Source organism: Echeneis naucrates, chromosome 16 (assembly GCF_900963305.1).
Source record: "Echeneis naucrates chromosome 16, fEcheNa1.1, whole genome shotgun sequence".
Lineage (NCBI taxonomy): Eukaryota > Metazoa > Chordata > Actinopteri > Carangiformes > Echeneidae > Echeneis > Echeneis naucrates.
The window spans coordinates 12,015,298-12,037,422 of NC_042526.1; the positions used below are offsets into that span (position 1 = coordinate 12,015,298).

Below are 22,125 nucleotides of genomic sequence, written 5' to 3' on the forward strand. Positions count from 1 at the left end.
TAAACATTTATCCATGCTTAGATGAAATTGGTGCATCAAAGCAATATCACATATTGCTTAAGTTACAAAACTAAAAGTGTTTTTTTTTATAAAATCAAATAAAATAGTGCAGTTACACATGGGTTCCTCATTATGTAAGCCTTGCACACTATGAAGCTAATGAATGCCCAGCTCGGCATTCCTGGGCATTCAGTAAATAGGGCCCTATAAAATCTGCGATCACGAAAAAACAGAATTAATTATAAACACGGAACTGGTCAACAGTTTACATAAACTTTTTTTTTGTTTTTTTGTTGTTTTTTTTTTCCAGAATAAAAACGATCATATCTGTTGGGAAAATGCTCAGAGGGGAGTCACTAATAATGTTTGCCCCCCCCTACCCATGAATAAATAATGAATGAATGTGGTGACTTGAGCGTAGTGGGCACAGTTCAATTCCCGTTACTGGCACCTGAACATGTCTAGGTTAATTGTTGACTTGATGTAAATGTATGTGGTGACCTGTGCAGTGGTTAGTGCTGCTGCCCTGCAATAAGAAGGGTGCGGTTTGATTCCCTGTGTGGGCACCTGAACACGTCCCTGTTAATTGGTTAATTGTTGACAAGTAATGGACTACAGCAAAGAACAGCGACCTCCCCAGACTAGATGAGATGCGAGAATGGACCCCTCCATAGAGACCAGACCCCAGTCTTTTTTTTTTTTTTCCAGAATAAAAAGGAACGTGTCTGTCGGAAAAATTCTCTGAGGAGGTCACTAATAATGTACACTCCCCACCAGTGAAGCGCTGAGTCACTCACTGAGCTCAACACAAAGAGGTTGACTATCATGAACTTCAATAGAGATGCCAGTAATCGGTGGAAAACTAAAGAGCATGGAGATAGAGATTAAAAAGTTTACAGTGGATTTGATATTCCTACCAAAGTTGTGGAACGTGTGTTTCATTGTTTTATTGTTATGTTTTAGCTTAAATGTGTGGAAGCAAGCCAGTCTTTAGTTATAAGTTAAGAAATTGTTTATATTTCATTACTCAAAACACAAGTAAAACGCTAAAATCATAATTCCCAAAAATTGAAACCTGGGAAAAATTTAAGTGAAATTTGGAAAAAAATAAAATGGTTTTTATAGTATAAAAACCAAAATGATTCCAAATTTTTGCCTTCAATGAGGACGGGGTGGGTTGAATCACTCTCTCCTTCGTTACTGTAGTTTCCTCCTTGTTGTGGTGCTTTGGTGCATGCGTGGGCATGCGTATGTCCCAGAACCGGCTCTGTGGTGACGTCAGGATGTCCTGCATACAAAATGGAGGCAGACATCCTGGGGATTTGTTTTATTTATTTTTTATGTCGATTTTGGGACATTTTAAATTTATTCTGAACCGTAGTAAATGATATTCACGATTCTTATATGAATCCGTTCCTAATAGGTATGGTTTTTTGACATTTACACTGTTTTCAAGAATACTATTCTATACATTGGAGGTTTAAATCAGGTTGATAATATAACCATACATCAGCTACAGTTTACACTAAAAGCAATCTCTAAGGTCTTAAATGGGGTAGAACGCGTTGTATGGCTCACTGCAACTTATAAAAATTGGTTATATTAGTTATAAGTATGATTTAAACAAGCGTCAGTGCTGTTTTGTGAACTTTTAATTGCTTTTGATGAATAACTAAGGTTTTTTTTTTATGTTGATAATGCTTCACTGAGTGATTACCTCCTATCTCTAATTACAAATGAGGCAGTTGTCTGCCTGAAGGAGGTTATTTTTAATTTAAAAAAAAAAATCTATGCCATTACTGTTTGACTCTGGAAAAGGTCAAGTGTTTTTTGCAACTGATCATTAAATAGCTAAAATGAGTCATGTTCTTCTTCATTTTATTTGGATTCAATTGTTGACAAGTGGCCAATTGAACTATTTTTGAAGTAGCCAAAACAGATTTGATGAGATCACCAGTATACAATTTACTGTTTCACAGCTGAACACAGTATTACATTTTTTATGTTCATGCTAACTATTGTTGTTTCATGCTACATGACAATGACTGGAAAAGGGCAGGAATTCATGTGTACTATAATTTTTTAAGCCAAGCTGTACTTTGGAAAATGTTTGTATGAAGAATCAGGGCCTTTGCAGTTTCCTATGTTTATGTTTTCTGTATCTCTTCATTCTGTGACTTTGCAGCAGTGGGTATATTCTCTGGAAAGGCACTTATCTTTTGCAGTAGTCATATTACTTAATGTTGATGCGCCATCTCTTTGTTGATAGAATAATTTTACTTTTGAGGGTTAAGTTTCTCCTTCCTTCTCAACCTGTGGATGTAAATCTGCTGTACTTCCATTGAACCTCATTTATAGCCATAGTACACACAACAATGAGGCCTGAAAACAAAAGCTGGGCTCCATAAAAACAAAGTTGATGAGAGAATGTGTGCACATTTGGAAACCAGGCTGTAGAAGTTAAATGTGAGAGGCAGCATAATTTAATTTTTTGGTTAGTGGTTCAGGTCTGCAGAGAAACATGGCTGTGCTCTGCTTTGTTATTTATTTATTTTATTTTTTTTAAGTGAACTGTCATTTGGAGAGAAGTAGAATAGCAAGTTAATTAAACATTTTGCATGTCAGCTAAATTACACTTCCTGCAAGACATAATTCCAGTTAGAAATATCCATGATTTCTTATTGTGTCTCTGGCCAAATTGCTCAGTGTTTGTATATAATTATCTATATCATTATCAAGCATTTGCTAGTCTACTGACAGTGATTTAGAAAGGGGGAGCAGTGGTCTAAATATAACGACTAAATAAGAGTTCAGATCAGGTTTAAATAATGATAATAATAAAAAAGAAATCTAATTTCTGATTGAAAATCTTAAATATTTACCAAATAAATGTTAAATAATTGAGTGATTTCAAGAGTTCTCATTAAATTAAGGTATACCGTAGTTTTAGTGACTTAATTGTGAGGCCTTATAACACTTTTTTCACTTTTATTGCTTTACCAGTATATTGCTCCCTTTCTGAGCCATCTTCATATTGCTATTCTCCTTTTTGATATCCACCATAGAGCTGCAATGATGAGATATCCCTTTTAAGCTAAACCAAATGTCATCGCTATTGACATAGACTTATTGGGTAGATGTTGGTTTTCCCACTGCTTCTCAATATATGTGAAATTTTCTACCAGGCCATTTTTAATATTACAGAAAAACAGTATGCACACTTTTGGGCTTGTGTGATTTATTGAAGTGATATTAAAATGATTTTCTATATTTTTATTTTGACTGTATGTCATGCACAGTACTGCAAATTGCCTTAAGTATAGCAATATTATATTTTAGAATTTTATGCTTTTTATCAATGGTAATCTGCTTTGTCAAGAGGGACCTAGTTTCTCTTCAGTAAATTTTGTGAGTGTTGCCATGTAAATACAAAGCCTGTCAGTCAATCTGTCATTTCAAGAGGCTTTGGTAAAGTAACAGCTTGGGCAACATTAATTTGTGTTTCCAGAATCCTATTGCTGCCTCTTTGTTTATTACTCTTATAAACGTGTTGTGGGGTGAAGACAAGCAACTTTTTCCTGTGTGTGCTGAGCGCTTTATATACCTGAGAGCTGGTACTTAACCTTTGGGCCTGTGTTTGAGGCCAGATTAGCCTCAGAGTTAGCTTCTGTTGCCAGTCAAAATAAACAATGCTGGCTTGTCACACAGCACCAGCATCTATTTTCAGACTGGTGCAGTAGGACAAGATAAAAATAAATAAGAAATGGGAAAAAAAAAAAAAGTCATAGTGAAAACTGTTAGCCACAGCCGTAAAGGATCTGATAATGCTGCTGAACAGTTAGTAGCATAATGCTTCAGACACATAGTAAGCTACTGTGAGTTTCATTTGAAGAATAGAGACACCCTAAATAACAATACACAACTGAAAACATTTTTATGAATTCTTCAGTAGATCAACAATGCATTCATATTATTGCATGTATGAATATATTATAAATGTTCACCCACCTAACCCAAGGACAAAATCCCATATGAAGAGCAGGAATACTGCTGGTTGTGGTCAGTTTGATTCAAAGGCTCCACTCAGGCGTCAGGTACCAAGTACTGGCTACTGTATCTGTTTGATTGCAGAGGACACTTGTTACAGAATCTGCCCTATACTCACATGAACATTACCTCAACTGTTTCATTACACTCAGAAAACTACAAAATAGGACTGGTGACCCTTTTTCACTAAAAGCCCAGAGGAAAAGGAGTCCTTGTCCTATAAAAAGAGGCACTTTGAAACCCAGCATGTTGCTCGCAACAGAACCATTAATACTGCTTCAGTCACTGTGGCAAGACAAGACTTTTCATGCACAAGTACTGGTTCTCTGTGCATTTTAAATTTATCATGTATTACATCTTGTTGCTTTATAATGTCTCTGCTCTCTGGTGTGTGATGCTTGTTACCAGGTAACTGCTAAGAGATTTTTGCTTTTGGCACATGCTGTATTTCATTGACGTCAGGGCTTTTTTCCACCCTGTCCACGACATTGCATATGTCTCATTTCAAACTCAGGGTCTCTCGGAGAGCCTAAAATTAAAGAAGACCCAGCAAGAAAAGACCACAGGCCACGGTGCCTGCTTCTAAACATGAGTTTCCAGTGACACTAATGAGTTAATACACCAGTGTCTAAAATTAGATATGCTGTCTCAAAATCTGGAACTAAAAAATCTCACTAATACTCTGTTGGAAAAGCAGTGTTCTTTTAAATGAATGGCAAATTGTTCTGTCAAAATATCCAAAAAATTTTTCAATCTTATGTTAAAATTTCTTTTGATGTTTGTCAAATAGCAGAAGGAGTTTTTTGGAACTGGTGCTGAAGTTTGTGTGACAAACTACCGACAGAGAGTTTTAACTAATTTGTGTGGACAAGCATGGTTTTTGTTTTGTCCCCAGTATGAAAGCAAGTCATAAGTAATCCACAGTCTGTTCAGAGCGGTGAAAGGCTTTTTCTTCCTGTTACCTCAGCCTTATGGATAAGTTTTACAGTTTTAATTTTTTTCAAATTGCTGGAGTAAAAAAGTTGCATCTTTCTTTATTTGAATTAATCACTTGTGCTTAGTTTTACTGAATTTACATTACTGACCAATGAACATGAGTGACATAGTCACAAGGAATAATTCAAAAGCAACACAATGGCTAAATCAACTTTTCTGAGGGGTTTGAACTAATCTTAATTTAATCTAAGATGGGTTGCATATGTTTCACACATACCTGTCAAAAACTGGAATGTAATATACAAAATAGGTCAAACAATGAGCTGACCTAATTTGGTTTGATCTAGTTACAGGGTCTAGTTAGATCAGTGATCATTTCAACCACTATCTATGGGTCCACCTTTTGTGTTTTTCAGTGACCTTGTGGGTTGAACATCTGAAATGAGACCTTGCTCTTGTGTGCAGCAGCTTCTCTGAGTTAGCTCATGCAACAATCAGCTTGCCCTTGTGCCCCCTCCTCCTCCTGTGCATGCTGTGTGGCCAACCCCTCCTGCCCAGGGGCGAGGACAGAGCAAAGCCTGCTGGGAGTGGTGGGGGTGGGGGACTTGGGGTTAGCTGGCATTGTGCCAGCTTCCCTGGTTGCCAGGCCTGACTGGGGGCAGAGAGGGAGGCTGCTGTGTCTCAGATTGATGAGGACAGGTCTGTGGTCTGGGTATAGAGTGTTGCAGAACAGACGTCCTGATGGCACATCCTGCCCTCTCTGCTGCACGCCCCCCCAGCCCTCCGTACTCGCCTTATCGGAACTCCTAATTGTCCTTATGAATATTTTAGAGGCAAGCAGGAATGGGAGTTCAGGGTTGGGGTATGGTTTCAAGGGCCTTGACAGCTAATGATCCACTCAATGACCAGAGACAGAGAGAGGGACAGAGAGCGAAAGAGTAAAAACACTCCAAAAGATTTTCAGTAATCGGTATGTTAACATTTTTCACTACATTGGAATTTTTTTATTATCTTATTTTTTTTTAATCTGTGTCACCTTTTCTTTATGTGGAGTTGGAGCAGGGAGTGTGTTCTCATTCTTTTCAATCTGTAGATAATGATGACATTGGTTTGCCTTTATCCTCAATTTGTAGTTTAATTCCCTCCTGTCTATACTCAAAATATGCAGTCCACTGATTGAGACTGTTCTCTGACTGTAGCAGCTAATAGCTTTGTCACATCAGTCACTCACCACAGTCTCAGAGCAGAAAGCTCTGAAGGGACCGCTCTCTGCACTTGCAATTGCCTCTTATTCAGTGAAATGGATGGCCATTTTTAATTGGCAATCTAAACAGTCAGATGCAGGTAATCATTTGCAGTATTCAAAGTAGATATGGACAAAATTGTGCATTTATCCATATCTGCTTTAGATCTAGTCACGTGACTCACTTTAGATTAATGACCCATGGACTCTGAACATTTACTTTACTGTTCATCACATACTGTGATGTCAGGTGGAATTGAATCTCACGATGTATATCTCACTATGTATATACAGCTGCTAGACAACAAGATGAGAATAAATTGCAGACGGTCAAGCTGAGATCTCGCCCCCTTCCTGCCGCTCTTCCTGTTCACTGAGTATCTAGACAATGGAGGGAGCCAAAGGAAGGACATGAATCGAGCCTCATATCCTGATTTCAGTCCACTTAGTAATGTGTAATGGTCATGAGATTAAACAAGATATGGCTGGGAATTACAGTGGTCTCCGCATCTAATAGCCCCTCTCCCCCGACTAACAATATGCGGTGGAAAAAGCAGAGGGAAGAAGTGGCTTCCTATAATACAGTAACCCAGTGTTGCATGGGCCGTGGCATACAGTGCCTGAAGGCCAACTAAAAGAAGCTTTTATTCCCCTCAAGTGAAGACTACAGCACCACAGGGGAAAGGGAACGTGATGCTAGTGAAAGTCTCTTAAGATGTTATATAAGAGCAGAAATATTCCTCAGCAGATAAAAGCCTTCCTATCAACTGCCTCTCTTTGCTGATTTCTTAGTGTGTTCACACTGAAAGAGGCCCTTTGATAAGCACATTAGATGGAACAGCCTGGACACAATGGTGATGTCATGAGGATTAGCACGCTACCTTACTTAGTGTAGTGGTGGGCACAAGGGGTAATTCACAGCAGTGCAGGGTGAGAGGCCGGGACAACCCGGCTGAAATGAGGTGAGTGAAAGCTACTTCACAACAATAAAATATAGCTTGTGTTTGCTTTACAGAAGGATGGAACAAACACAACATGCATTAAACATTCATGATCTACTCCACTTTTGGAACATTTTGTGTAATTTCCTGATGGATTTGCCATTATGCTACAAACAAGCTTGCCGGTGAGGGGAATGCAATCCCCTGTGCCACTCCAGTCATAGGTCAGGTGGTGCTCGACCAATATCGAAAGCTACTTTAAGTATAGCCTTTTGCTGTGATTCAGGCACAATGGAGGAGCCCATAGAAACATCCTCTTCATGCCTTCCTTTTAGCCATCTCCCCCACACTTTTGAACTTCAGCTTTTATACCTAACTACTATCTTTCTCCTTTCACCCTGTCTTCTATTCACATACAGTACTGTACAGTACATGAATAAGTTAAATGCAGAAAGCTCTCTTGACACAAGAGAGAGAGAACATCAGAGTGAAATGGTTTTCTAAGATTCACAGCAGCAGAGTAAATTGCTTGGGCCCATTTAACTGAAAGTACTTCTCAAGAAACAGGTTATGTAGGTGGCTTATGCAATGGTTTAGGTTTTATTTTTAATCCATTGAATGTGGTAGTGTCAATTTTCAAATTAAAATTTGAATATAGTGCTTAACTGTAAACCTGACCCAGAGTTGACTTGAGCATAATGTAAAGGATGTAAAAGGATCAGGTGTGCGGAATTACAACAACAAAAACAATAAAAAAATTAATCTAAATTGTATGTAACGTTATCTTTCCCTGCACATAGCCTTCTACTCTTAACATACACTGCCAACAGAGAGAGGCAATTACTGTGCCGAATGCTCCCCATGGTTACAGTTAGGTTAGTAGTCAGGTCTCAGGTGGAGATGGTGGATAGATGTTTTCTTCTGAACAAAAACCTCAAGGCATCCTGCAAAAGGAAAATGTTTCTTTAAGAGAAGTTGAAGTATCGCACAAGCAAACAGACAATAGTGTCCAGTCGGTTTGACGTCAGCCAGTCAGAGTCTCCATTTTTATTTGAAGAGCCAAATTCCTATCAATACAGGTTTGGAGTGCTGTGAGAAAATAGCAGCTGGCCTTGGTCCCACTCATCTTTGTGAGCATTTCAGGGCCTGGTGAATAGATTACACAAGTTCCCTTGTCTATATTCTCTGCAGCCCCCTTTCTGCAACAATCAGCCCATATCTTTCATCAGAAACTCTACTGAAAATTTCCAACCTCAGCTACATTCACATCTAGCCAACTTAACTCTTAAAAAATACAAACCCCACCACTTTATTCAACATTTGAGAGGCATTTTCAAACCGCTTTCAACAAACTATTCATAAAATAAAAAATAAGTTTTCTGTTTTTCCTTTGCAAGTTTCCGTTTTTCTAGGTCAGAACATTATTCTCTGGAGCAGTCATCCACATCGACACGTAAGAGAAAAGTTGAGCTCAGATCAGGTGGCCTTCGGGGCTACATGTGGTTCCTTCTACGGCCATGTTCGTACGGCTGCCTCTGATTGGCCAGCATGGGGAGCCAGGTCTTGACAGGTGTTTGGAAGAGGGACACCTGTTCGTCCGTGTGCTGATTTAGTGATCCATTTCCTGGGAGCTGTGGGCAGCGTCTGTGGGACACCCAAAACATGCCAAGCCATTTAAGAGAGAATTACTGCCATGCTTTCCAAGGCCTTCACTGTTATATATGTTAGAACTCTGCAGAGGTGATTAACACTTGAACACCAAAATCTTGAATGCATAACACTGCACCTTGCATCATCTTCAGTGCATCTTTTTGAAATTAATATGTGTCGTGTATCATGGAATTGATCTACGTGCCGCCTGCAATTGCTCAATGCTGTTTGGTTCTTGATCATCTACTGCACTGCTGCAGCCCTTCCCTAAATGGCTTGTGCCAGTGGGTGCGGTGTACTGAAGGCTGGCCAGGCTTGTTGTGAAAGTAGAGCAGTCCTGCCCATCTCACACAGCCGCGCCTGACCGCTCCGACCAAGATATTCACATAATGAGCAGGTTGGAACTTAAATTTGCAGGTTAAGATCAGATCTTTGGCTCACTGGTGGAGAAAGTGCACAGTTTAACCCCAGTAAACACAGGCCAGTCAGGACCTTAACTAAAGAGGGTTCGTACAGTAAACAGGAAATGACCCAGCAAGGCGTTTTCTTAGAATGAAAAGAATGCCACTGCTCTGTACCACACCAAACATTAATGCGTCTGTGGTACAATGCAGGCTATTCATTATCCAGAGGACTTCTTTCTCCTGCTCTTCTCGGGGCATTGTGGACATTTATGTTTGAAGACGCATGGGTGCTTTTATGAACTTCCTCCTTTTTGTCTTAGCTATGTACGGCATCCCATTTCTGCTGATTTACATTGCTTTTTGCAGTATATCCCTCACAAACTGAAAGTATGTGAATGCATGGAGATGGAGTGAAGAGTGGGGGACTTAGTAGCACCTGGTTTTATTGAGCAATTATGTTATTTGCAGGAGTCTTATGAAGCCATAGCACAGGTTTTAGGAAATGTGACTTACACTGAGGTTGTGGTGAGCAATGCTGGGTTAGCCACATTGTCTGCACAAACCGAAAATGTACTGTCACACCGCTGTCAGAGGATGTAGCAGCTGTAGAAATACCCTCGACCCTCCATTACCGCACACACAAACACACAAACAGAATACTCACTCACACCCATATTCAACGCAGACACTGCACAAATGCACTGCATGTACTCCTACTCTTATAGTTTCTGTTTCTATCCTTCTTCTTCACTCTCACTCTGACACATGCACATACACATGAACACACACTTTTTCCACTTTGTGGGGTGATGAGGACCAGAAACAGAGAGTAAGGTCTCATTAGTGTATGTAGGTAACTCTCCTCTGGTTCACACTTTGACCTGTACATCCACAGTAGTCAGTGACCTTCCTGTAGACATGAGGCCTCTGAGGCAGCCCACAGACAGGGCAGGGCGCTGCTGTAGACCTGCAGCGGCCTGATAGAGAAACCTTGAGAGCCACACATAAATCATGTTTTGATGTACACTGCCTTGATATCACAAGCTGTCACATGCTGTCAGCAAGTCTTGTTAACACCACTATTCAGAGCTGTAATGAGGAGCAGAGAACAGTCTGTATGAAAGTGAGCAAAAGAGCACAGTGCAGCATTTATTTGTTTAGCTGCATGACATGTTTTTTCCTCCTTGAAGTTATAATAGGCTCTTTTTGTAATACCACAACATACCACCATATAACCTTACGAGCTCTTTGCTTTCACAATAATTGCTCAATTTCATGCTCAAATAGGCATTTTGACCACATTTGATAATCCATTTTATTCCCCCTTGCATTAACTTCGATAAGATCCCATGAGTGACAACCATACTGAATTGTAGTCCGGGACAAGCTAAAGTGCTTTGCTGTTGAATCTTCTTATGTTGGGGTTTCTTCCAGCTGGATAGCTTATGATAACTGAAATATAATGAAAAATGCAAACACACACTTGCAGCAAGAGGGAAGAAAGAACAGAAAGGGACAGAGGTGGGAGGGGGTTTTAAGGAGTAGAGCGAAAGAGAGGAAAAGGGAGGAGGACACAATATTTTGTTTCTCTGAACACTTCTGAAGGGTAAAAGGATATGGGGTGACATTTCAGTTTCCCCTTGTTCTAGAGCCGTGTACTGACCTATAGTTATCCCAGCATCGCTGTGGCTTCTCTTAATATTTTGCTGTTACAAAATGAAAAAATATGAAGGACAAACATTAATAAAAGTGACAACAGCAGTAATTGAATTTTTGGTAGCTGCTTTTTCCAGATAGAAATGTATAGTTAACAAGCAGCAAAAACACCGAACCACATCTTGTATACTGTTTTCTTTTCAACTGTCCAATTTCATTTCAGAAATTGAGAAACAAAGGCCATAATGACTGTGCTAGTCCTGATCCTGATGACTGTTTTGGGCACAGCCCCCTCATGGACGACCATTTCGGCAAACTAAGCGAAGAGAGTGATTTAATGTACAAGCGCTGTGGTGTAAGTACTTCCTTTGTCCCCTGCTATTTTGTGTTGATTCCTGTCTTTATGTTGATGTTCACTACAGGCGCTAAACAAGAAAGAACACAGAGGTTGTGATAGCCCGGACCCTGATGCCTCATATGTCCTCACTCCTCACACAGAAGAAAAGTATAAAAAAATTAATGAGGAGTTTGATAATATGATGAGAAATCATAAAATCGTAAGTACTGTAAATGTACCGTTTTTGCTTGGCTTTGTGGCACAAAGGATTTTCACTCTTTTTTCATTTAACTTTTTCCTCTTTTTGTTACCCTACCCCAGAAACTCTGTCAACTTCTTTCAGAACTCCTTGATCTTAAGATTAATACCCACTTTACTGGGTGTACATTTGTTTGTGATGTTGATTTGTTCTGCCACTGATATTTTGGCACACCTTGATAAGATCACATTTCATGAACAGATGAAATGTTGCATCCCTCTGTTAGAAAGACAATAACCCCAGTACTGTGGTTGGATTTTTATGAATAAAACAAGTCATTATAAAAACAGATCTTCATAACAAAATCTTATTATGAGGGCTTGTCATGAAGAACTGCAGGTTCTATGATTTAGAGGTGGGCTGATGCTATCTCAAAGCTGATTTCTACCTCATAAGTTCATAAAAAAAAAACTAATAGACAAACATTTGTTGAATATATTATTTTTCCTTTGAAATCTTTCTATGACCTTTCTCACTTCATTCTAGCATGAGATGGCTCCTACTTCTGAGTTGTGACCACAAAGTGCTCTCAAAGCTAACAAGTGCGACACTGTCATTTAACATCTTCCCTCTATGTCATCAAATACCACACTGACTCATCGACTAAAATGCCACAAATCTTATGTGATCTTATCATGCGTGGCAATATTAGAAATGTGCAAGAACATAGTGCTTACTAAGCAGCCATTTCCTTTATGTTCCTGACTTGAAGAGCATCACTTTGCCATTAACAAACTAATGATAACGGCCGACTGGCTCACTGGATAATGCTCTGATGAAATGTTCTCACTACCACCTATCATTCTCACTTACGTTTTGCACAGTCAGCACTTTGTAAGTAAATGCAAGTGAGTCACGATTCTTGTAGTTGTGAATTCCCACTACCCTTCTCTGTCATTGTGGCAGTAACTTCTGGCACCAGTACCCGTGTGTTGCTGACTGCTGCAATGCCAAAGTGAACACCTGAATGCATGTTTTTGGATTTTTTTTTTTTTTTTTTCGCGTGTATTGTGTGCACTGTGGTAACAATGAAGATTTTGTGTATTCTGTATGTATGATGTCAATGACAAGGAACTTTTTTGATGGGTATAAGTCACTCAGTCGTGACTCTGAAAGTGTGTTGTAAATCATCTGTGAAGCTGAAGATGTATCGTTTTTGCTTCTTCCTTTATTGCACTTCTTTAGTCTGCACTGCCCCTCAATTTGTGAATTTATTGGTTTGTTAAAGATGACCCACATGGGTAGCTCTTTGTTGATGACGCTTTGATAACCACTGACTCATCAGACTCTTCATTAGACCTGAGATTTTGAGTGCTTTTGTGTGTGTCTCCCTCTTCTAGCCCACAGCATTGCCTCAGCAGAACTTCTCCATGCATGTGGCAGTGCCTGTATCCAATCCTAATGCCATGTACCCGCCAGGAGGGACACTGGGCAGCCAGTCCCTGGCAGCAGCTACAGCCTCTCTGGGTGATAGTGGGATGTTGTCCCCTCCACAGAGCTCTCTGCACAGAAGTGTGGGCTCCAGTGGAGGCCCCCAGCGGCCCACCAGTGCAGGAAGTGCAGGTCAGTGACATATAGAACCAGACCACCCTGACTTGATTAACTGATTAGAGGACTTATGTATGGATGTTTTTACTATGATTATAGCATATACAGGTGGTCATATCTGACATTATTAGCTTAGCTCCGCATAGTGAATGAATACCAAGTGAAACAAACAGCACATTTATTTTTTGTTTTAATTAAAAAAAAACTTATTAAACAATACATTTTAGCTTCTTGATTTGATAGCAGAAATGTTGATAAAAAAAAAATAACTTGAAAAAAGGAATAACACCTCGGTATACTTCCCTTGTGGCCCCCTTGTTATGCTAAATTAGACTAATCACCTCCCCAGCTTCATATGGAGAGCACAGACACAGGTTTGGCAACAATGCCCTCATCACTCTCACAATCTTTCACAAATGTTGCCCAGCAGAACAGAATTAAAAATGTCAGCTGATTATGTGGGGAGATTTAAGTCATTTTTATAGAAGTGAGAAATACATACTCTGGGTCAAAATGATTCCTTGTAAATATTCACTGAAATTGTTTTAATGTTGTACATTAATTGGATTTGTGTCCACTTGTTTGTAGTATCCAACAGTTGTATTTGTCCATATTTACTGTTATAACCTTGTTTATGATACTTTCTTGGCCAGATCTCTATTTTAAATTAGATTTCAATCTCATTAGGATATAACACCAAAAATAATGAAATAAAGCTCTCTCTTATCAGTGTGGTTCCCAAGATGTTAAACCCACAGTGTTACCTAGTCCCCTAAGATGGTTTCAAGGTGTCGTTTTTTTTTTCCTTTGGTTGTTTCTCACATGAAAGTTTTTCTCATACTTATTTATACTTATTTTTCCAAGATTGGCAAAGACTGATATGACTTTACAGGCCACTTTATTGGGTACACCTTTTCCTTGTTAACACAGACATCTAATCAGCAAATCATGTGGCACAATTCAATGCATTTAGATATGCAATTATAATAGTCAAAACAATGTGCTGAAGTTTAAAACACATCAGAATGGGAAAGAAAGGTTTTTTTAAATGACTTTGAATAAGGAATGGTTGGCTTAAATATTTCAGAAATTGCTGATTCACTGGGATTTTCACACTGAAACATATCTATTGTTTACAAAGAAGAGACAGAAAAAGAGAAAATATCCAGGGAGCGCAAGTTCTTTGGGTAAAAAAGTCTTGTTGAGGAAAGAAGTCAGATGTGAATGGCCACCAGAAGGGCAACCACTAGTTACAACCAAGGCATATGTGATCACACAACAGGTTGAATCTTGAAGCAATTGTGCTACAACAGTAGAAGACGCCACTGGGGACCACTCCTGTCAGCTAAAAACAGGAAATGGAGGCTACAATTCACATGAGCTCTCCAAAATTAGACAAAAGAAGATTAGAAAAATGTTGCCTGGTCTAATGCCTTCCTGATTACTGCTGTGACTTTCAGGTGGTCAGGTCAGAATTAGGCATAAACAACATGAAAGCATGGAGTCATCCTGCCTCGGATCAACGCTTCAAGCTGGTGGTGTTGGGCTATTGATGTGGGGATATTTTCTTGGCACACCATAAGCACCTCAATACTAACTGAAAATCATTTAAACACCACAGCCTGCCTGAGTATTGTTGCTGACCATGTCCATCCCTTTATGTCAATAGTCTAACCATCATTTGATAGTTACTTCCAGCAGGCTAATGCACTGTGTCACAATGCTCAAATCATCTTAAACTGGTTTGTTGAACCTGACAATGAGTTCAATGTACTCTAATGCCCTCCATAGTCACCAGATCCCAATCCAACACGGCACCTTTGGGATGTGGTGGGACATTATGAGTGTGCAGCTGAAAAATCTGCATCAGCTGTGTGTTGCTATCATGTCAATATGAATCAAAACCTGACGATTTTTTTTCAGCACCTTGTGAAATCTATGCCACAAAGAATTTGGCCAGTTATGAAGGCGAAAGGTGTCCAAATTTGCACTAGCAAAGTGTACCTAATGAAGTGGCCGGTGAATGTATTTGTGCCTTGGTTTTTTCACACCATCACTTATCATCACACCTTTTACTGTCTCAGCATTGTGGAAAAATGATGTCAGTCTACGTGAGTACTTGTATGACTGGTTTGACTCACTTTGTCCAGATGGCTTTTGCAAGATTCAGCTGCACTGCATATGATAGATGTACATGCAGCAAGGTGTGAATTTCTTCATTCAAATTTAACCACATATCAGAATTGGTTAACACTTGCCCCTTTGCTCGGGGTTTACTGTGGTTGTTTTTCTACAATAACACCACTGTCTTGTAGTTTTTGCCCTCGGTTTTTGTTCATATTTGCACTGTGTGTGTTGGTGTAGTTCTGGAAAGTGTGTACTGCGAAGAGCGCTCTAAAGAATATTTGAGAGTTCCCTAATTTTGAAGACTGAATTGTTTGCCGAAGGTGCATCGTCATAGAGGAATGGTTGATTTTGTGCATAAAGTGAATATTTCCCCACCAAGAGAGCACTGGCAGGACCACATGCCTTCCTTTTGTGTGCAGTGAAGACAGATCTACATGACATTTTCATGTCTGGTTTGGCATCTCCATCACATGCTCTACTCGCTTGGAGAAGGATACAGATGGCTAATCATATCACTCTGTGCATCTCATTAGGTGGCATGCTGGATACCACAGACCTTTCAGTGCCAAGTGTTGCGGGCTCCAGCCCAGCGGGTAAGTCCTCCCGGAGAGATTCATTAGCTCTCTGTAGCTCTGCCCAATAGGCTTCCTGCTTAGCACAAGAGCTGGATAGTTGCGTGTCCATCTGTGATTGGTTGAACATAGATGTCACTATCATTGACTGATGGTGCTTTTGCCTGACTATATTTTCACTGCATGCCAAGGGAATTCATGTGTTGCTCCTCTCAACAGAGGAAATGAATATGTCAAGTAAATGCATGTTTGAGAGGTGGCAAACAGCCCAGTAGCATTCACACAGTGTGGAGTGTGTGCTTGAAAGGGGTAACCAGGTGAGGTAATTAGCTCTCGAACTGACTTTGGCAGATAAATAAATGCAGTCTTTTCTTTAAATTTGTCACCTCTTTGTAGCCCTCCCTCTTCCTTTTTCCTTCCTCCTATTGACAGGTGCATCTGTTCCCCACCACTACCCTGGCAGCCCTTATAAGGCTGGGTAGGGTCTGTAAGATGCCTAGACCAGCATAACCCTGTAGGTATTCGGGCCATGACATCCCACTAAGTCCTCAGTACACAATGACCGGACAGCCTGTCATGGCTGCAATGTGCTGTGTGAGAGGCGGAGGCAGGTGGACTTTAACTCTTTCCTTGTCACTCAGCTTGCTGTATTCCATATACTGTTTCTGGCAAAGTGCATGCGTTTTTTATGAAACCATATCGAATGATCATAATCACAAGCTGAAGGCCAACAGAGTAGGGGATTAAGCGTCATATTTGATTAGGCATTGATTAGAGAGTATACCGCCTCATATTGGTTTACAGTCAACATTTCCAAGAGGGCACTGGGTAAGTTTTAAGTTTAGGGTGTGGTACCCCGTCGGGGTAGAGTTAGGATCTTCTGCCAGGGGGTGTTAGCGTTTGGCATGGTGTGAGCATGCTGCAGCTGTTGTTTGTACCAAGTGTGTAAGAGCAGAGACTACAGGGAGGAGAAACCTCTCCAGGCCCGCTGTCAGATGACCATTCCTGACATAGCTCTGATTTTTCACAAGGAGCAGCTATCACCACAGGAGAAGCCTTTCGAAGTGGCCAGATGGAAGATGTGCAATGGTGACATCTTCTCCCCAGTCTGATGGTGTCAGCACAGGGAGGGGATTGAGTGCATGTGCAGCAAAGTTGATTGAAATACTGACATATAGAAGAGGAAAACTGAGGGATTTTTCTGATGTATGTTTCCTCACTGTCTCTGGGCTAGTTTTTAGTTGATTCTGAAGACTTCTCTGCTGCGAAACATGTTGATGTCACAGTGAACATTACCAGATATATTTTTCAAGCAAACAAATTTATTTTCTCTTTGAAATGAGGCAAGTGTTATTCTCACCTCGTGTCTGGTTCAGGCAAAGGCTCAACAGCTTACTTCTATGTGCTAGAACTTTCCTTTCAGCAACTTAAGACAATTACACCTAATTACAAACTGTGGTCTTTGACTGGTGAGCATTAAGAATTGTGAGTTGTGGTGCACAGGGAGGATTTAAGAGTGCTCTCTGTTATGCACTATATATGCGGGCCACACAAATCCTTCCATTACAAGTGGAGCCTTGCAAGCTCTTGATACACAGTTACAGAGCATGTTTGTATGTTCAGCAGTTAACATCTGGCAATTGATGCAGGTGCATCAAGTTTGCATTTGAGTTGGTTTTACTTTCAGAAAGCCATTTTCTTTCATTGTAGTTTGTGATGTTCGTGATCATTCCGATGTTAATTCGATGTGAAACCTATAGTCAAATTTGACGCACCATGATGAGTCATACCCATGCTGGAGGGAAAAAAAGAAGCTACCATCAGTGCTTACTTGTAACAAATCCCCATCTGCACAATTTTTTTTTTAAATGATGCTCTTTTATGAGGCACATTATTTACAACTATTTCGCATGCGCAAACAATTTTTTTTCTTACGGCTACGGTACAGGTGGGATGTTGGTACAAAAAGTTACTGGGTTTTCTTTCCTTGAACTTCAAATCAGATCTGAATGTTTTAATTGTAAACAAAAGACCTTATGTAATGAATTACACTGTGTGCAGTTTTCAGCCAGAGAAGCTTTTTTACCACAACTAATCTATATGAATAGAGAATGAAGGCAGACATCAGAAAAGCCCAATGTAATGTCCCAACGGAAAGGTGGCGTCTAAATCTGTGGCTTTTATCCTGGCTTGGTATTAACTTTTTGGTCTGAGCATTAGTTTGGACATGTGTTCCAATCTTGGCAATCATTTGAAAGAGGTACGGTGATTTAGAAATCCTCAAACATGTGAAGTTGTAATCAGAGGCATGCTATTCAAGTCAGGTGCATGAGTTGATTCAAGTCTTAATTAGTCTATAAAGATAGTACACAGTGTCTATCTCTTGTGATGAAATGGCACATTGTCCAATGTGTCATGCTGTCATCAGCCCAGCGCATACTCTTATAGATGCCAATGGGATGTAAATGGATAGACTATTGTTAAAAAAAAGCAAACAAAGAATAAATGATAGGATGAGGAAACTTTTTCATTTCACCTCAGGGTTATTGTAAATTTTTGCCTTCAACACAGAATCCATTTAAATTCTGTGTTCAAACATATGTGAAATAAAAGTGCATATAATGTTATAGTTGGTGTTTTTGTGTTTTTGTCAATACGAAGTGTTCCCACTGTGAGAATGGCCAAATGGCACAAAAAAGAAATAAAAACTGTCTGATAAGTAACTTTTTTTTACATATGATTTTTTTTTCTTAAGAGAAAAAGCTTTTGTAATTAGTAACAACAATAATAATGTATTATAATGAGGATGACCAGTTTCAGGGCTCTGGTACTCTGCATGCTAGGCATTGACGAGGCTCATTAAAATAGTTGCATAGTTGAATGCAGTCATCATTAATATTATTTGTCACGCCTGTGCTTTTGTACCTATGGCAAGTTGAACAGTGTGTTATGGGGAAGATAAAAAGCCTCTCTGCTCCCCCTTTTGTCTTTGTTTTTGTCAGCAACATCTTTGTGTTTCAGGCTGATTCTCAAAGTAAAATATCACAGTTTATAGATTGGAATCAGAAAAGACATCATTTGGCTAATTGCCACATTGCAACATATTCCTTTAGATCAACTTCTATTTGCACTGACATCTCATTCCAACCGAGTGACATCTTCACTGCTTTTAATCAGGTTTGTTATTTTTAGTGGCTTGGACATTTATTCTGCTAATTCCATGAACGGTGTTTTCTTGAAGCAGCCAAGTCTTGTATGATCAAAGCCAGAGCTGATGCCGATAGCTGCTCGCATATACTGTTGATTCAGCTGGGAGAGACTATTGTAGGTGTCATTACTGTTTATTTGACCATGAATTGTTGCAGTTCTTATCTACAGTCAGAGAGGCTATTGTTCTATTATGTTCCTACACAAGAGTCTGTGCGTTGTGCACACTCTGTGTTTCACTGAACACAATGGAGAAGTTAGCAACTTGTTGAAGTGTTACTGATCTGTTGATAACAGTGGTCGATACCATTCATTTTCTCTTCCCCCTTGTTTTCTGTATATTTTCTGTTTTGCATTATGAGTGTGTCGTGCATAAGTAAAGGTTTTACTCACTTAAGTGCAATGCAGGTGCACCTCTGAAACCTGTATTAAAAAATCAGGTCAGACTTGGTATTCTTGGTATTTTGCCTATGAAAAAAAAAAAAAAATCCGTTTTCAGAGCCAAAATACCAAGAATATGTCCCTATTTATTGTCAACTACTGAAAAAACAAAATACGTGAGAAAAACAAAATTTTGAAATGATCGATTGAAATGATTGATTGAAAATCATCAATCCACACCCAATAACAATATTTAGAGCATTTATTCATATTTCATTAGATTTTTTTCTTATGGGTTGGATGTGAAGAGGATCTCACAATAAGTTTGTGGGGACTTATATTTGCTATTTGAAAAGAGGAAGTGACTAATGGCCATGCACCTCAAGGTGTGAAAGCTGAAGGGAGCGTCTACATTTGTGTACAACAACAACAAAAGCAACAACACAAAAGATCAGTTTTTATTGTTTTTATTCAACTGTAATAGCTTCAGCTATTTCTTTTAAGCAGTCACAGTACATTTGTCAGTGAACTGCTCCTCATCCCAAGATGCAAAGAATTGACTTTGATGTAATCATTTACAATAAAAAATAAAAGGCTCATCAATTTTGAAATGGACATTTTATTTTTGTAAATGTGCAGGATAATTATCCAAGTCTATTAAAACTTCCCAGAGGGTTGGAAACACTTAACGCTGCGTGCTGCAGCAAGCTGGAAACAGCACCGAGTGAGAGGTTTGCTTGATGACTGAGATTGTTGTCAGTCACAGTCCATGGTTTGATGATGTGTTTCTGTTGCTTTTTACCTCTGTAGGGAATGGTTTTGTTAACCCTAGGGGCTCTCCGGGCCTCCTCAGTACACCCAGCGGCAATGGCCTGGGTAAAGTCATGCCCACCAAGTCTCCACCACCCCCTGGAGGGAATATGGGAATGGGAAGCCGTAAGCCAGACCTGAGGGTTGTTATCCCCCCATCAAGCAAAGGGATGATGCCCCCGCTGGTGAGTATTGAGCATGCTGCTTCACCCAAGTATCACCAACTAACTGACCTTAATGTTTCTCGACTGCAGGGTAGAGTAGAGCATTGCTTTGTATCTTTATGTAGACTTTCAGGGGTGAATACTTTGCAGGATTTTGCCTACATATATTTTTGTTGTCATCACATCAGTGTATCTTGCTGTGCTGCTGGGGTTGTTACTTCATCAAGGACTATGTTTATCTCCTGAGAGGAACTCACTCACTACTTGGAGGCCTTATATGAGCCATGTTCCTCATCTGCTGCATTCTTCAACAATCTGCAGCCCAGGTGTCATAACTCAGGCTCAGTATTCGCATTTAAAACGAGAGACTTTCTCTCATTCTAATAATACGATAACCCTTTATTGATCCCTAAAGGAGGGAAAATTGTTGGAACTACAGATAATGAAACTTAAGAGTACCCTGACCACAGTCAAACACCTGAGGTGTCTGAATTCTGCTGGTCACAAAACTACATTCGAAAAAACACTGTAACACTGGGCTTTTCAGGCATAGATGAAAAACATGTGCACGCTGCTGGTGTTGTCAGCAACAGGAGCCACGCCAGGAGAATGATTGTGTTTGGTAAATAAACCTTGGGTTATTGCGGGTGCTCCTTCTTTGCCGAGGCTTGGCTAGACAGGATCAGTGTTTAAACAACTGTGTGTGTCACCATGTCGACATGTGAAATTGGTGGAGCAGGACAGGTTGAGATGCAAGAGATCCGGAAACTAGTTATGCAGGGGTGGGAGGTCGGTTCTGTCTGAGTCACGGAAGCGTTTTGGTGCTGGCTGTGGCAGGTCTGCAGACAGCCTGTCATTAGGACATAATGGTATTAAATTAATCACATCTCAGTGTGACAGAGTGTAGATGAAGACTTAATCATGGGGCCTAGGGTGTGAGCCAGATAATATCTTGTCGCCCTTGTCGTGTCTTCCTGCCGCTATTGATTGAGTATGGGTATTAAGATAGCCCTGGTCTGGTCACAGTATGTCCCACAGCACAGGAAAGATGGAAGACTGGCTTCTGATTTCTCCAGCACAGGGATGATTTGCAATGCACAGTTGTATAAAGTAATTTTTGTTACCTGAGAAAGAAGTTTATTTGTATTTCTGATTTATGATGAGGTGATTGCAGTGCCATGTTCACAAGTCCGAATCTAAAACAATTTAGCATCTTTACTACACTGGACAAAAGTCTTGTCCAGGATTATTCAGTTTCTTCTTTACCGTTTACAAGAAAAACCAACTGTAGCTTCAAAGCATCACATCCACATATTGTTGGAGGATTGTGGCCATATGCTTGAAGGTTAAATAAAGTTAATTGGGTACTTATGCTTAGGGCGAATTGGTTCTTCAATATTACACCAGACTATAAACACAAAATAAGTGTGATTTTATAACGACTGCAGAAGTCATCCACACTTTTATGCAACCTTTTTCCTTTAACTGTAAAATCTAAATAGGAGGAACTACTTTCCAGAGCAATTTACAGTTGCTCTGCTTCTTTTCTGTAACTCTGCCTCTCTTTTTTTCTTCTGTTGTGGGCAGTCGGAGGAGGAGGAAATGGATTTGGTGAGTTTTGACAAGTGCTTGGGAAATGGCTGAAGTGTGAACATGCATCCGGTAATCGCACATGCTTATCTAAAGGTTTTGTTCAAAGCAGAAACTAGCCTTGAGAACTTCAAGCAGCAATAAATATTAATAATGTAAAAAATGTTTTGTTACTGCATGTTTTGGGTTTGGCTTGTGAAAATTGCCTGAGCCTGTTAACTTGGCTCCTCCATTCCCAACACTAAAGTGTTAG

At 39.8% G+C, this 22,125-nt stretch overlaps 1 protein-coding gene across 9 annotated transcripts in view; it reads left to right on the plus strand.

Moving 5' to 3' along the window:
* Positions 1–22,125, plus strand: part of mef2aa (myocyte enhancer factor 2aa) — a 54,618-nt gene that overhangs the window by 27,056 nt on the left and 5,437 nt on the right. For 2 of the 9 annotated variants that reach the window (XM_029522054.1, XM_029522061.1), the window contains 5 exons: positions 11,300–11,434; positions 12,814–13,036; positions 15,682–15,741; positions 20,119–20,303; positions 21,870–21,893. In XM_029522054.1, the coding sequence (XP_029377914.1) occupies positions 11,300–11,434; positions 12,814–13,036; positions 15,682–15,741; positions 20,119–20,303; positions 21,870–21,893 (627 nt within the window). Of the gene's footprint in view, positions 1–11,100; positions 11,233–11,299; positions 11,435–12,813; positions 13,037–15,681; positions 15,742–20,118; positions 20,304–21,869; positions 21,894–22,125 lie in introns of all 9 variants that reach the window. The other 7 variants (XM_029522055.1, XM_029522057.1, XM_029522059.1 and 4 more) reach the window with 7 other exon arrangements.